The sequence below is a fragment of the Spermophilus citellus genome, assembly GCF_964194105.1.
Source record: "Spermophilus citellus genome assembly, chromosome: 7".
NCBI lineage: Eukaryota > Metazoa > Chordata > Mammalia > Rodentia > Sciuridae > Spermophilus > Spermophilus citellus.
In genome coordinates this window covers 68,307,385-68,324,825 of record NC_138188.1, presented here as the reverse complement: position 1 = coordinate 68,324,825, position 17,441 = coordinate 68,307,385, and the positions used below count along the sequence as shown (strand labels likewise).

The following is a 17,441-nucleotide window of genomic DNA, read 5'->3' as shown; positions in this document are numbered from 1 at the left end:
TTAACCAGTCCAGATCATTTTGAATTTTGCTTCTGTCATCGTATTAGCTCCTGGTTGGATAAAATTTATGCCATCTGAAAATTTTGTAGACATCCTTTCTACTTCTTAATCTTAGTCACTAATGGGATTAATGTACTCAGAAAGAGGTAAGGCAATGCCTTCTTTCATAATAACCCAGATTACACTTCAATAATATTAATTAGTTTTTCATCTAGTTGTAGTCTACTGAATGATGCTATTAGCCAGCATGAATGTCACCATCTTTTCCACAAGGATATCATGCTTTGCTAAAATTAAAAATATTTTCATGTTCCTGGAATCCTCTTTTTATGAGTGGTTAACTGTTCATTTCTTTTTTTTAATTCAGCACTTTATTAGGAGATTAAGAAGGTTTGGTTTCAGGAAGATGAATCAATTATTACTTTGATAATGACCAAGCAAGGTAAAAGACAGACCACTTTCCTGTTCCCTAATCTCATATAAGGCTAAAGCTATAAGCTCTTTGGGGATGAGATTTCAAGCATTTTCATGCCGCAGTCTGGCTGCAGCAAACTAACCAGGGGGTGATGAGCAACTTGTGTACATTGATACAGCAGGAGTGGGAGCCCTTTATTGTAAGACAGGAGGGGTATATATACATTCCACACAGCTTATCTTAATTAACATAAACTAGATACAGCAGTCAACCAATAAGGAATCTCCACACTTAATGGCTCGCTGGCGTTACTTCTCAAACCACTCCCTCTGGCAAAATGCCAGGCGCCATCTTGACTTGTTTATAGACTCTAACATTTTCATTCATAGAGCCCAGTCAAAAACTCATGGCTTTTGGTGGAAATGTAGAAGCAAAACATACCCATTGGGTTCCTGAAAATAGTGGAAGAGAGCTAGGTAGTGATTCCTAATCTCACAACATAAAAAGAAGGCACAGAAAGAAAAGCAGAATTCGGGGGGGGGGGGTGACAAAATAAATGCTCTAAGGCTCAATATTACAAAGTCTGAGACCTAGAGAGACTTGAAGATCCATTACTGAATGGAAAATAAGTGCAGAGTTCCCCAACCCCAACCTGAACCATTGCGAGGGAAGAGGGGAGTGGCAACAGAGAAAGAATGAGAGGGAGTGGAAAAACTCCTAATCTCACTTATATAAAAACATTTGGAAAGACGAATTTTAAAGCACAATGTGAATAACAGTGTTGTTAAAGCATTAAAGCACATCAAATAGCTAAAAAATAAACTGTAAAAAGAAAGTTGAACTCTGGGGCACAACCATCTTGGAGCCCTTAGACAACTAGTCATCACTTAAATTAACAAAGCATCTTCCCATGTCCAGGCAGCTGGAAATTAAACCAGAGGAAAGTCCTGCAGTGGGATGGCTTAATAATCTGGTTAGAAAGGAAATTGCCTGATCCAAGGCAATGGGAAGTGACTGCTGTCAGCCTTATCCATCTCCAAGCCTGACCCATCATCACAACTGGTAGTGAAAGGACATTGTTTGGACACTGACTGTACCTTGCATCCATCATAATCAACAGGTTGAATCAGTGCCCACCATTCACAATCTGGGGCAGTAGAAACCAGAACCCATTTGAGTCACCTGCGTGAGTCCCTCTATACAGTACTCCAGAGAGCAGCTTCAGCCAGTGAATACTTCTGCACCACAGAACACCCACATAAAATTCACATGTAGAGATCCTGTGCTCACAGACAGCCCCCAGGATCTACACCATCATGAAAAGAATCCTGTAGAAGAGAGCAGGTATATGGAGACCCAGAGAAATCACAGGGATACTCCAGAGCTGGGATCCTGAACTCCTGCACACAATAAGAACAACCAACCCACAGAATTACACCCTCTGAGCATTCAGGTGCAGGTCCCTGAGCTGACAAAGCAGAACTGGATGGTGGGAGGTCTGAAGCAACTAGGAAATTGGCTCCTGTGCCCCAGAAACTTTGGAGGGATTGATGGACAAAGAAAAATGGACATCTGCTAAATGTCCAAACCCCAGGGAAGTCCAAACTAAGATTCAAAAAGAATTTTTTTCACCTTGGCATAGTTTACTTTAATACCTCTAATGTCAACATTGATCATGTAAATAACTCTTTAACTTGATCAGTAGTTGTTACCTTAATAGCCAACACTGTACCTACAACCCATTTGAATATATTTCATTTAATGGTTTAAAGCATTAATTGGAATCAATCTTTCTATCTTTGTTTTCCAAGCTCTAGTTTATACTGGCTCCTCTTATTATTCATCCTCTTGCATTATCTGATACTACCTCAAATATAAACAATTTATCTATATCTACTTTCTACCTTGATGTGAATTATTATTTTTATCTTTGCTCTCTTTCTTTCAATCTTTTTCCCTCTTATTTTTGCCCAATTTTTCTTCTCCCCAACACCAGCCCTCATTTAATATTATAGCATTCTCTCTAAATTTAATAATTACTTTTTTGTCCTACTCCAGAACTGTACACGTTTATAACTGGATTTGAGGAACTGTGGAGAATAATATTGACAAGGCTTTGTTTCTCATGAGGTTGAATTGTATGAGGCTTGGTTCTGAAATAATTATACTAAATAGGGTTCAACGGCCTCTCTCAATGTGGTGATAATACTGGGATCAGCATAGGTTGCACATTTACTTACAGTATCAATATCTGGATATTTGCTGAATCCAGGGCTTTGAAGAGAAAGGAGCTCACAAAGTAGAGCCTTGCTTAAAAGAAGTGAGAACTATCTCAATAGATGGATAGATGTACCAAAAATATGAAAAAGCAAGGGAGCAAACCACCTAAACAGTCCATAAGGTTTAACAACTGACTCCATGGACACCACAGTGGAGAAAATGTCAGAGAAAGAATTTAGAAAGTTCATAATTAAAATGTTATATGAGCTAAAAAATAGATGTAAGGAGTGATATTAGGAAGAAAATACAGGAAGTGAAATATCACTGTAATAAAGAGATATAGATTCTGAAAAACAATAAAATAGAAATCCTGGAAATGAAAGACTCAATAAAACAAATTAACAATTACATGGAAAGCATCACCAATAGATCAGACCACTCTGAAGATAGATTTCCAGGCCACAAAGTGTATGATTTTGAAAATAAAGTTGACCATAAAGAAAAGATACTATGATTAAGATACGATGAACAGAATATTCAAAAAATCTGGGATAACATCAAGAAGCTGAATTTAAGCATCACTTTGCTAAATGATGACTTTGAAATATAAGCTAAAGGGATGCACAGTATTTTCCGTGAAATAATATTAATATTTTTTCAAACCTTAAGAATGAGGTGGAAATTCAAATATAAGACCCCAAATATTCAAAATCAACCTAGACCCACTCCAAGACACATAATAATGAAAATACCTAGCATAACAAATAAGGATAGAATTTTAAAAGCTGTAAGAGAAAAGGGACTGGTCACATTTAGAGGTAAACCAATCCACATTTCAAGTGATTTCTCAACCCAGACCCTAAAATCCAAGGAGTACTTGGAATAATATGTACTAACTCTGAAAGAAAATGGATGCCAACCAAGATTAGTATACCCAGCAAAATTAAGCTTAAAAATTGAAGATAAAATAAAAACCTCCCACAATAAACAGAAGATAAAAGAATTCATAATCAGAAAGTCTGCACTACAAAACATACTCAGCGAAATATTTTGTGAATAAATGAAAACCAGCATTGGGAGGAATTACACTAGAGGATTAAAGGAGAATCAAGTTTGATTCAAATATTAGAAATAAATTTAAATGGCAGGAAATAAAAATCATATCTGTATAATAACATTGAATGTAAATGGCCTAAACTCTTCAATCAAGAGACATAGATCCCCACCAGTGGTGGTCCCTGCCACACCCATGTGGGCCCTGCTGTATGCTAGCTCCCCATCTACCAAGGCAGGACTCCCCCAGCCACATCCATCTTGGAACATTGCAACCATTGCCACAGTCCCCTCCATGTGGCAGCCTATACCTGGGGACACCAGACAGGGTCTGGAGATAGCCAGCCCCTGCAGCACCACAGAGCTATGTCTCTGAACATGCTGCCCAACTCCACCATCCAGCTCACTCTCGCTGCCCCATCTCTGAAAGTGTTTGCCTCCATCTTGGGACACCTTCGTCACCATTTGGGGTTACCCCAGATACCACCATTTCCATTTTTGTTGGGGCAACTCTCATCTTGGGACACTGACTGGGGCATAGAAACAATATCAAAGTACCATTAGTCCCCCAACGCCCTCCCACAGTCAACAACTCAGCACAGTACTTGCAGCTATGTGGGTAGATATTAGCTCTCAAAGCCTGGCCTTGATCTGCCCAATACAGAATAGCTCTCCACAACAGGGGCACAGATCCCAGTGCTTAGCCCATAGGACCTCTGGAAAGAGAGGTTTCTGGTTGGGAAGTAGAAAGTGAAGTGGTGAGTGAGAAACAAGTCAGAGACAAAAGTAGAGACCAGGAATTGTGGAATCTACAACAGGGAATGGCAAGTGCTATACCCTACCTCCAGGAGTTCTGTCTCCAAGACCAACCTTTCCACTCTAACAACTTTCACCATGCTGAGAGTGGAGATACCAGGAAACACCAGACAACCCCACCTATTAGATGAGAAGGGACTATATATTGAACTCCAACAGAAACAATCATTCAATTTTCCTTCGAGATTTTTTTCTATCTCTTTTCTCACTCTCACATTCCCAACATTTGTGAAACTAAGTACTTTTTATGCATTAGGCTCCTAAGGACTGGGATGTCTAAATAGTATATTATAGTTTGTTGTATATTCTTTTATCTTTTAGTTTTACATTTTTCTTTTTCTTATTAACTTTTGTATGTTTGTTTGTTGTACTCTCTATTTTCTTCCCACTTATCTGTCTTCCAAGAGTTTCTTTCTTTTCTCCTGCTCCCAGCCAACTTCTTGTGATTCCTCTTCCACACATCCTAAGAGCTAATACCTCTATATCCTCGCCTCCTACCTCCTTAACATCTCATCCTACAGTCCCCCATTCTACCTTTATCCACAATTATTAACTGTAGGTCCTTTCACAAACCCACTGTTTATATTGTAGATAATAACTGAACACACTGTTTCTGTTTATTGTGACAAAACTGTAAACGTCTTAATAGGAGATATTTAAGTCTGCACATTGTTTGCATTGGGATTTGTTAATATTGATCTCCCCTTTAAAGGGAGATATTGTAAACCTGCAGGGACACTATAAGTCTGTAGGGTAGAAACTGTAATACCTTGGATCCACACTAATAGAGGGGAAGACACATAAACAACATGAAAAACCAAGGGAAGAAAGTGCCCCAAACAAACCAAGACACAACATTACTAGAATCCATGGCCAGCACAGTAGAAAAATGTCAGAGAAGGAAGTCAGGATGTACATGATTAAAAGTAAAGGATGATAAAAGAGAGCAAACACAGACAACAAAAGATAACTTTGATAAAGAGCTATGTGAGCAAATACAGGAAGCAAAAGATCACTTCAATAAAGAGATAAATATTCTGAAAAAAATAGAAATCCTTGAAATTAAGGAAACAATTAACCAAATTAAAAACTCAATAGAAAGTATCACCAACAGACTAGATCACTTGGAAGACAGAACCTCAGACAATGAAAACAAAATACATAATCTTGAAATTAAAGTTGACCACATAGTGAAGATCATAAGAAACCAGAAGCAGAATGTACAAGAATTATGGGATAAGATGAAAAGACCAAATTTAAGGATTATTAAGATAGAAGAAGGCATAAAGATATAAACCAAAGGAATGAGCAATCTATTCAAAGAAATAATATCAGAAAAATTCACAAACCTGAAGAATGAATCGGAAAATTAAATAAAAGAGGCTTACAGGATGCCAAATGTACAAATTCACAATCAATCTGCCTAGCAGACAGAATAAGGAGAGAATTTTAAAAGCTACAAGAGAAAGGAATCAGATTACATATGGGGGAAACCAATTAGGTTCTTTGCAGATTTCTCAACCCAGACACTCAAAGATGGAATAGCCTGGAATAATATATACAAAGCTCTGAAAGAAAATGGATGCCAATCAAGAATCTTATATCCAGCAAAATTAAGCTTTAGATCTGATGACAAAATACAAACCTTCCATGATAAACAAAAGTTAAAAAAATTTACAAGAAAACCTGCACTATAGAACATTCTTGGTAAATGTTCCTTGAGAAGCAAATGAAAAACAACAATGAAAATCAGCAAAGGGAGGTATTATACTAAAAGAAAAACCAATCAAAGGAGAAACCAAGTCAAGTTAAAAACCAAAAATAAACAAAAATGACCAGAAATACAAACCATGTCTCAATAATAACCCTGAATGTTAATGGCCTAAAATTATCAATAAAAAGACATGGACTGGCAGATTGGATTTTAAAAAAAAGAACCAACAATATGATGTCTTGAAAAGACTTATCTCATAGGAAAAGATATACACAGACTGAAGGTAAAGGGTTGGGAAAAAACATACCACTCACAAGGACTGCAAAAGCAAGCAGGGGTTTCCATCCTCATATCAAATAAAGTAGACTTAAGCCAAAGTTAATCAAAAGAATTAAAGAAGGCTATTTCATACTGCTTAAAGGAAACATACATCAACAAGACATAACAATTATAAATATTTATGCCCCAAACACTAGAGCATCTATGTCCAACAAACTCTTCTCAATTTCAAGAGTAAACTAGACCAAAACACAATACTTATGGGTGACTTTAACACACCTCTTTCACCACTGTATAGATTTTCCAAATAAAAACTAAACAAAGAAACTATAGAACTCAAGAATATAATCAATAACTTAGACTTAACAGACATATACAGAATATTTCAATCATCAATGAATATACTTTCTTTTCAACAGCATATGGATCCTCCTCTAAAATAGACCATATATTATGCCACAAAGAAATTCTTAGCAAATACAAAAAAGTAGAGATACTACCCTACATTCTAGAAGATCATAATGGAATAAGATTAGAAATCAATGATAAAATAAAAAATAGAAGCTACTCCAACACCCTGAGACCAAATACTGTGCTACTGAATGAATAATAGATTGCAGAAGACAACAAAGAGGAGATTAAAAATTCTTAGAGGTAAATGAGAACAATGATACAGCATATCAAACCTCTGGGACACTCTAAAGGCAGTACTAAGAGGAAAGTTCTTTGCATGGAGTTCATTCCTTAAAAGAAGAAAAAGTCAACAAATAAATGATCTAACATTTCATATCAAAGCCCTAGAAAAAGAACAAATCAAACCAAAATTAGTAGAAGACAAGAAATGATTAAAATCAGAGCTAAAATCAATGAAATTGAAACAAAACCTATAATTGGAATTATTGACAAAACAAAAAGTTTGCTCTTCAAAAAAATAAATACAGTTGATAAGCTTTTAGCCATGCTAACAAAGAGAAGGAGAGAGAAAATTCAAATTATTAAAATCTGTGATGAGGGCTGGGGATGTGGCTCAAGCGGTAGCGCGCTCGCCTGGCATGCGTGCGGCCCGGGTTTGATCCTCAGCACCACATACAAATAAAGATGTTGTGTCCGCCGAAAACTAAAAGAATAAATAAATATTTTTTAAAAAATCAGTGATGAAAAACAAAATATCATTATGGACATAACAGAAATACAGAAGACAATTAGAAATTATTTGGGGAAATTTGTACTCCTGTGAAATACAAAATATTTAAGACATCAACAAATTTCTAGAGTCAGATGATTTACCCTAACTGAATCAGGACAAAATAAACAAGTTAAACAGATCAGTTTCAAGCAATAGAAAGTGCTATCAAAAGCCTACTAACCAAGAAAAGCCCAGGTCCAGATGGATTCACAGCTGAGTTCTCTAAGACCTTCAAAGAAGAACTAATACCAATATTCCTCAAATTATTCCATGAAGTAGAAAAATAGGGAACATGTACAAACTCATTCTACGAGGTATATATCACCATGATTCCAAAACCAGGCAAAGACATATCAAAGAAAGAAAACTTCAGACTAATATCTCTAATGAACATAGAAGAAAAAATTATCAATAAAATTCTGGCAAACTGAATGCAAAAACATATTTAAAAGATAGTGGATCAAAAACTAGAACAGAAACCCTGTGCCTAATAGAAGAAAAAGTATGCCCAAATCTTCACCATGTAGGACTAGGATCTGACTTCCTTAACAAGACTCCTAAAGCATAAGAAGCAATAAATGGGATGGATTCAAGTTAAAAAGCTTCATCTCAGCAAAGGAAACAATAACATGCAGAGAGAGCCTACAGATTTTGAGAAAATTTTTACCTCATGCACCTCCAATAAAACATTAATCTCTTGGATATATAAAGAATTCAGAAAACTTAACAAAAAAATAACCCAATCAATAAATGGACTTAGGCACTGAATAGATACTTCAAAGAAGAAGGAATTCAATTGATCAACAAACATATGAAAAAGTACTTAACATCTCCAGCAATTAGAAAAATGCAAATCAAAACTACACTAAGATTTTCTCTTAACTGCTCTCAGAATGGCAATCATCAAGAATACAGGCAATAATAAATGTTGGCAAGGATGTGGGGTAAAAGGTACACTCATACATTGCTGGTGGGACTGCAAATTGGTGCAACCACTCTGGAAAGCAGTATGGAGATTCCTCAGAAAACTTGGAATGGAACCACCACACCTCAGTTTATACACAAAGGATTTAAAATCAGCATACTACAATAATGCAGCCATGTCAATGTTTATAGCAGCTCAATTCACAGTAGCTAAACTATGAAACCAACGAGGTGCCCTTCAATAGATGTATGGATAAAGAAAATGTGGTATATATATTTAATGGAATATTACTCCACTTTAAAGAAGTATAAAATTATGGCATTTGCCATTAAATGGATGGAGTTGGAGAATATCATGCTAAGCAAAATAAGCTGATCCCAGGAAATCAAAGGCTGAACTGTTTTCTATAATATGCAGACACTAATTCACAATAAGGCCAGGAGCACTAGAGAAGAATAGCATTACCTTAAACAGGTAGAGGGAAATGAGGGAGGCATTTGCAAGTAAATGGATGGAGATGGAGAACATCATGCTGAGTGAAGTAAGCCAAACTGCCCCCCCCCAAAAAAAGGCCAAATGTTTTCTCTGATAAGTGGATGCTGATTCATATTGGGGTTTGCGGGGGACCATGGGAAGAGTGGAGGAACTTTGGATTGAGCAGAGGGAGGGAGGGTGGGGAGAGCATTGTAGGAGGGAAGATGGGGAAAGGAGATGGATATTATTACCTTATATATGGGTATGATTGCATAAATGGTGTGACTCTACATCATGTTCAACCAGAGAAATGAAAAGTCATGCTCCAATTGTGTAAAAAATAAAATAAAAAGAGACATAGGTTGACAGATTGAATTAAAAAACAAGACCAAACAATATGCTGCTGTCTGCAAGAGTCTTATCTCACAGGCAAAGACATCCACAGACTGAAAGTAAAAGGATAGGAAAAGACATACAAAGCAAATGGTACTCACAAACAAGCAGAGGTAGCTATTCTTACATTTTTTAAAAAAAAAAAAAGTAAAATTCAAGACAAAACTAACCAGAAAAGACAAAGAAGATCACTTTATACTGCTTAGGGGAATCACACAAGAAAAAGAATAATTATAAATATTTATGCCCCAAACAATGGTGCATCTATGTACTAAAAAAAAAAAAAAAAACTTCTCTCAATATTAAGAATCAAATAGGCCACAATACAATAACACTGGGTGGCTTTAACACACCTCTCTCACCACAAGATATATTATACAGACATAAACTAAGTAAATATTCTACTGAAATAAAAATACAATTAATAATATGGTCCTAACAGACATGCTAGAATATTCCATCCATCAATGACTGAATTCACTTTCTTCTCAGCATAACATAGAACTTTTTCTAAATAGACCATATGTTAGGTCACAAAGCAAATCTTATCAAATACAAAAAATAAAGATAATACCTTGCATTCTAGCAGATCATAATGGAATGAAATTAAAACTCAACAAAAGATAAAAACCAGAAACTTTTCTAACACATACAGATTCAATAACACACTTTTGAATGATGAATGGATAGTAGAAGAAATTAGGAGAGAAATAAAAATATTTTAATGTGTATTTAAGTTCTATTTTTAATTTTCTTTTTTTAATTTTTAATTCTAATTTGTTATATTAACAGCAGAATACATTATAATTCATATTACATATATAGAGCACAATTTTTCACATATCTGGTTGTATACATAGTATACTCACACCAATTTGTGTCTTCATACATGATAATAATGATCCTCATTAATTACCATCATTAATTACCTCATGCCCCCAACCTTCCCCTCCCACTCCTCTGCCCTATCTAGAGTTCGTCTATTCCTCCCATGGTCCCTCTCCCTATCCCGCTATAAATCAGCCTCCTTATATCAAAGAAAACATTCAGCATTTGGTTTTTTGGGATGGCTAACTTCACTTAGCATTATTGTCTCTAAACTCCATCCATTTACCTGCAAATGCCATGATTTTATTCTCTTTTATTGCTGAGTAATATTCCATTGTGTGTATATAGACAACATTTTCTTTATCCATTTATCTATTACAGGGCATCTAGGTTGGTTTCACAGTTTAGCTATTGTGAATCGTGCTATTATAAACATTGATGTGGCTGTGTCCCTGTACTATGCTGTTTTAAAGTCCTTGGGGTATAGACTGAGGAGAGGGATAACTGGGTCAAATGGTGGTTCCATTCCCAATTTTCCAAGAATTCTCCATACTGCTTTCCATATTGGCTGCACCAATTTGCAGTCCCACCAGCAGTGTATGAGTGTTCCTTTTTCCTCCCACATTCTCGCCAACACTTACTGTTGTTTGTATGCATAATAGCTGCCATTCTGACTGGAATGAGATGAAATCTTAGAATAGTTTTTGATTTGTATTTCTCTAATTGCTAGAGATGATGGACATTTTTTCATGTGTTTGTTGATTGACTGTACATCATCTTCTGAGAAGTGTTTCTTAAGGTCCTTGGCCCATTTTTTCATGTGTTTGTTGATTGACTGTACATCATCTTCTGAGAAGTGTTTCTTAAGGTCCTTGGCCCATTTATTGGTTGGGTTACTTGTTTTTTTGTTTGTTTGTTTTTGTTTTTTTGTTTTGTTTTTGGGTTTTTTTTTTGTTTTTTGGTGTTAAGGTTTTTGAGTTCTTTATATACCCTGTCTGATGTGTGAGGGGTAAAGATTTGCTTCCAAGATGTAGGCTCTCTATTCACCTCACTAATTGTTTCTTTTGATGAAAAGAAGCTTTTTAGTTTGAATTCATCCCATTTATTGATTCTTGATTTTAATTCTTGCACCAAATTATTAAGGAAGTTGGGGCCTAATCCCACATGGTAGAAATTAGGCACTACTTTTTCTTCTATTAGACACAGGGTTTCTGGTTTAATTCCTAGATACTTGATCCACTTTGAGTTGAGTTTTGTGCATGGTGAGAGAGAGGGGTTTAATTTCATTATGTTGCATATGGATTTCCAGTTTTCCCAACATTTGTTGAAGAGGCTATCTTTTCTCCAATGGATGTTTTTGGAGCCTTTGTCTAATATAAAATAATTGTAATTTTGTAGGTTATTCTCTGTGTCCTCTATTCTGACCATTGGTCTACCAGTCTGTTTTGGTGCCAATACCATGCTGTTTTTGTTACTATTACTCGGTAGTATAGGTTAAGGTCTGGTATAGTGATACCACCTGCTTCACTCTTCCTGCTAAGGATTGCTTTAGCTATTCTGGGTCTATTATTTTTCTAGACAAATTTCATGAATGCTTTTTCTATTTCTATGAGGAATGTCATGGGATTTTGATTGGAATTGCATTAAATCTGTATAGTTCTTTGGGAATAAAAATATTTTCAGAAGTAAATGAGGAGAGTGATACAGCATATCAAAATCTCTGGGAGGCAGGAAGACAGTTCTAATAGGAAAATTTATACCATTAAATTCAAATAGAAAATACTAAAGAGAAAATTTTCACCTATACAGAATATATACAGACCTTTTTTGTCATGATTCCCTAAACAATGCAGTATAACAACTTTTTGCATAACATTTCACATTGTATTAGGTATTATAAGCAATATAGACATGATTTAAGGAGTATGGGAGAATGTTCATAAGTTATATGGAAATACTACAGTATTTTATATAAGGATTTGTGTAACACAGATTTTAGTGTCTACAGGAATTTTGGAACCAATTCTCCATGAATACTAAGGGATGACTATATAAAAGTAGAATTCGAAATTGAAAAACAAAACATTGGAATTTATAGTTAAATCTAAGGTCTATTTAACTTAAAATATCAACAAAGTCTAAACACTTGGCAGTTCAATTTTAGTACAATATTTCATAAGAACTACAGTTTGATAAAAATAAGACTCCTCACATGTTTCTTGTTTTATTGGCTGTGGTTTTGTTTTATTATTAGCTTCCTTACTTATTGATTTTAATATTCCATTTATTGTTTTTAAGCTTTTTTATCTTTCATCAACCTAATTCATTTCTATAAAATATAAAAATGCAAAGTCCACAAGATTATTTTGATAAATTTAGACATTTGAAAAAAAATTTTTTTTCTGACAATCACTCTTTGAAATAATAATAGAAAAATATTTTTGTTTTTGCTCAAATTGATTTATAATCATAAATATTATTGAAATATTGTAGCACTAGATATTCTGTTTATTTAAACTCTTAACAACTCATAGCCTACACAGTATGAAAAGAAAAATAGATATGAATATTAAAAAGTAGTAACTAAACATGAGCATTTGCAGATAATGTGAATAAAACTAAATATAATATAAAATAAGTATTTTAACATTGAAATCTGAATGCCATCAATAAACATTCAGGAAATATAATGGAATAAATTCCATTCTTATTATGCATATATATAGTTCTCAAACTTCAGTGTACCTACAGATCACTTAAATATGTTTTTAAAATGTACACTCAGTAGGTTTAAGGTGGGAATCAAGAGTTTGCATGTCTAAAAAACTCTTGTGCTGATTTTGATCATTCTTTGAGTGGTACGTGTGTGTGTGTGTGTGTGTGTGTGTGTGTGTAGACATATATTCTCATGTATAACTTTACAACTCAAGAATTAACAATAAATTAGAAAATTTTCTACTTTTAAAAGGTTAATGGTTAAAATATTACTGGGAGACATTAAAAAACAAGTAAAGAAAAATGTCACATTCCTGAGTGAGAAGACAATTATATAAATATATCTATTCTTCCCATTTAATCTAAGATCTTTAGCTTAGCATCAATTTTAGAAAAACAAATAATGTTTTTGTAAGTTAAGAAAACAAATTCTAAAGTTTATCAAGAAGAATTAATATACCATGTTAACTAGCAATTTTTTTTCACAAAGAGAACATGAGACAGCTTTTTCCCTTCCAAAAATTAAAATGTACTGTAAATTAAAAACAAGACAGTTTTATTGCAGCGCAGTGGTACCTGCATGTAATCCCAGCAGCAGAGGAGACTGAGCCGGGAGGATCGCAAGTTCAAAGCCAGCCTCAGCAATTTAGTGAGACCCTGTCTCAAAATGAAAAATTAAAAAAGGTTGAGGATGTGGCTAGGTGGTTAAGCACCCCTGGATTAAATCCCCAGTACAAAAAAAAAAAAAAACGTTTTGGCAAAAGAAATAGAAATTGACATATTGAAAGCATAGAATACAAAGTTCAGCCATAGACTTAGGTGTGCATGTGAATTTAGCATATGACAAAAGTGGTATATGATTTCACTGAAATCATTTGACAAGTGAATTGGGAAACCTGGGATAATTACTGAAACAGACTTACTAACCTCACTGTTTTACAAACTTAGAATGTAATAAAACATGCACACATCCACGTATCAAATTGTGTGAACAGTAGTATAAAGATAAAATTTAAAGAATCCATAAATAGAAATCATTAAAAGCAAATTTATACCATACATTGGAAATTGGTTTTTAAAATAATTGTTTATCTCTTATAAAATTTATTATTTTACACAATCTCATTCTCTGAGAATGGGGCTAATCAACTGATTGAACAATGATTTGTTACTAACACTAACTCCATTCCTTTGACTTCTATAATTTAGCTGTTCCCTCTAACATGGTTTTTGTTTTTGACCAAAAGCCCTATCAGCATAGCTAAATCAGATTTATTTCCTCTGTGATAAAATCAAACTAATCAGCACAGAGACCTCTCTCTGATTACAATTATAGCTTTTTTTCACAGTAGCCCCAGCAAGAGTGTCCATTTTGATCATAGCCGGCCTCCTGCGTCTCCCCAAATGGCATCAAATGACAAATAATTAGGAACTTTTTAAAGGACAAATCATCATTTCCTCTACAAGTTGTATACAACATAAAATATATATTTTAAAAGGATATTCCATTTTAGAAAGCATCAATAAGATGATAAAATTGTAAAAACTACATGTTACAATCACCACTAGCATAAGCATGCCAATTATCTAATAGGGGCATATGACAAACACACAGTGAATAATTATAAAAGAATAAAACATAATAGACTGCCAGATGTTACACCTCTTTAAAAAGTTTCTAATTCTTTTATAACTGAACCTTCAGGTAGAGACTGGGACTGGATCTTCTTTGGGTCTTTCTGAGGAAGTTGGGACTTCTGTGGTTCTGGTCAGGCAACATCATGGTCAAAAAACAAGTCTAACAACAGGATTCATATTCTCTGCTTGTATTTCTTCATCAAAGAAGGCTCATAATTATAAGCATTTCTTCCAATTTTAATCCTTTTTAAAAATCTTATTGAAACAATTTCCACAGTATCTACCAATTCTCATTACCCACAAAAAACTCCTCTACCTACATCCAAAGTCACTTTGATGATGCCTCTTTTTTAAGTTTTTCCCTATCTACTTCTCCTGTTCATGGCATTCAATTGTTTTTTCTCCAATCCAATCAATTTTTGTCACAAGAAATTATTTGACACAGCAATATCTTGGAAAGTAGTTTAGCAGAACCAGAATGTTATCTTATGTTTCACCAGAATGTTATCTTATGTGTCAAGGAATATCCAAGTCTAGAAACATCCACTCATTAAGGACTTTGTCCCATCACATTTGTAGATGGTTACTAAATGTGCCTAAGTGAATCAATGACTGTAAAGTAAAAGGAGAGAATTAATTATGATGTGAAAGAAAAAATTTTGGTCAGAAACAGAAAATCCAGGCCCTAGTGTGAACACTAATCTTAGCTATGTTCTGTTGCTTTTATAAGATTGTTTTCACATGGGATAAAACATGTAAACATGGTTTGTAAACATACTATTTCTAAATCAATAGAAAGTATCAGTGTTAGATATTTGTAGTTTTACATTGACATCAAATGAACCCATGTGATCATTTTTAAATTCCTACATTTTACTAAGAACTCACCAAAGAAAATGACCTATATTCTTAGGGTTTTAATGTGCTAATTTTCACAAATTATTAGCTGCACAATACAACAAAATATCATTAACTCAGTCTCTCATAATTTGGAATTCATCACAATAGATGCATTAAGGTATAAATAATATAGACCTTTGTGGCTAAAGAAGGAACCACAAACTTGAAATAATAACTCTTCAACTAATTATGTATGATTTTAGAAATTTCCCTTAAACTCTCTGGTTTGGGTTTGTGTTTAAAGTGAGCTAAATTATACAATCAATCTATTTCATCACCATATAATTCTACAATTATTCATAATCTGGATAGATTTTTTTCCATTTTTGCCTTTTCATATTCAATGTTCCTGGAAATGAAATTATTTCAGTCTGCATGTTTTTTAACCCGAAGTTCATAAATAACCCTGAAGAGGTCACATGACTTACCTAAAGTTGGGTGACTTTTGTATGCATTTTTTGGGGCGACAGAGGTTTATAGCTTTCATCTGAATATCAAAAAGTTCTGTGCACCTTTCAAAAAAAGAAAAACACATTAAGAACAAGTTACTTCAATAATGAACTAATTCCAAATTATTATCAGCTTGCAATAACAAGCTCACAAAGTGTTACTTAGTAATCCTTTATCATTTCCATAACAATTTGAACAGCACATCAAGAAGCATAATAGAAGCTACATTCCAAACTTTCACCAACTTACTCTTCCCATCTGATGATGGGGTACAAAGTACATCTATCCAGTTCACATCATTATATTGAATGCCTTGGATATTGCCTACCTCTAACAGTCTCATGGGAAGCAAGAAGGAAAATGTCCACCAGTTTATTTCTAGAGGGGAAAGATAGCTGAGGTATAACCATATTCTCACCTGAGTTGGACTGTGATTACAGAACTCTAGAAGATAATGGAAGAGTCAGCTGGCAGGGATGAACAAATCATCTCTAAGTTAAGCCTTATAATTTCAGTCAAGAAAAAGAGGGGACCCAAAGTCCCAAAGTAAAGTGGGATCTTACCAGTTCATGCCACTACATCATCTAGCAGGGGTAAGACAAAACCTAATTATGAAATTCAAATGAGCATGTCACCCAAATTGCAATTCATTTCTTTTCATTGAAATTCATCAGTCAACAATCTCCTCTTTTATTAAAAGTAGACTTAACATAAAATTGCATAAATATGAGTCTTACCTGATTTATTAACATAAGCAAATAAAATAGCATGTCTTATATGAGGTATAGGTTTGAATTCAAATTCTTTGTCATTATCAGGCCTATAGAAGATATTCAGTAGCATAAAGTTGCTTATGTGACACAAACAATTTGCTTTTCAAGAATGCTTATTTGTCTTAATTGACAATTACAGAAAGAAAGGGCTTCATTCATTAGTCTTTTTTAAAAATAGATAATATATAAAATTGATTTAATGCATGTGATTTCATTCTTCTACACTTCTGGTAATTGTCTTTTAAAAATCTAATAATGTTTGCATTTCATCTGTCTTTTCTCAGGAGTATTGTTCTAAACCCAGCCTATTTCCGAAACCATCTTCGTCAAGCAACAGTGTTTAGATGTCTGGAGAGATATTCAGAAGCTGCCCGGTATGTTTGTTATAACTTTGTGAAGATTTATTTGAAGTTAAATTAATTTTGTTCCCAGATTCTGGTAATAGCATAAGAGAACTTTCCATTTCTCTCATAGAATATGATTTTACCCAAATTATTGTCTTATAAATGTCAAACCACCAATTATTGACTATCTTTTCCTTTAATTAAAGCTATTTCTTGTTCATAACTCTTAGCAAATTCAAACTTTCCAGTCATGAGGTCACTGACAATGAGGGGAAAACTTGCACAGATAGTAGAAATGAACTTGACCTCTTACTCTGG

At 34.2% G+C, this 17,441-nt stretch overlaps 1 protein-coding gene across 1 annotated transcript in view; it reads left to right on the top strand.

Moving 5' to 3' along the window:
* Window positions 1-17,441, top strand: part of SPATA16 (spermatogenesis associated 16) — a gene marked incomplete at both ends in the record, with an annotated part of 242,557 nt that overhangs the window by 85,140 nt on the left and 139,976 nt on the right. The window contains one exon of the mRNA XM_081302727.1: window positions 17,064-17,153. Coding sequence (XP_081158853.1) covers window positions 17,064-17,153 — 90 coding nt within the window. The remainder of the gene's footprint in view (window positions 1-17,063; window positions 17,154-17,441) is intronic.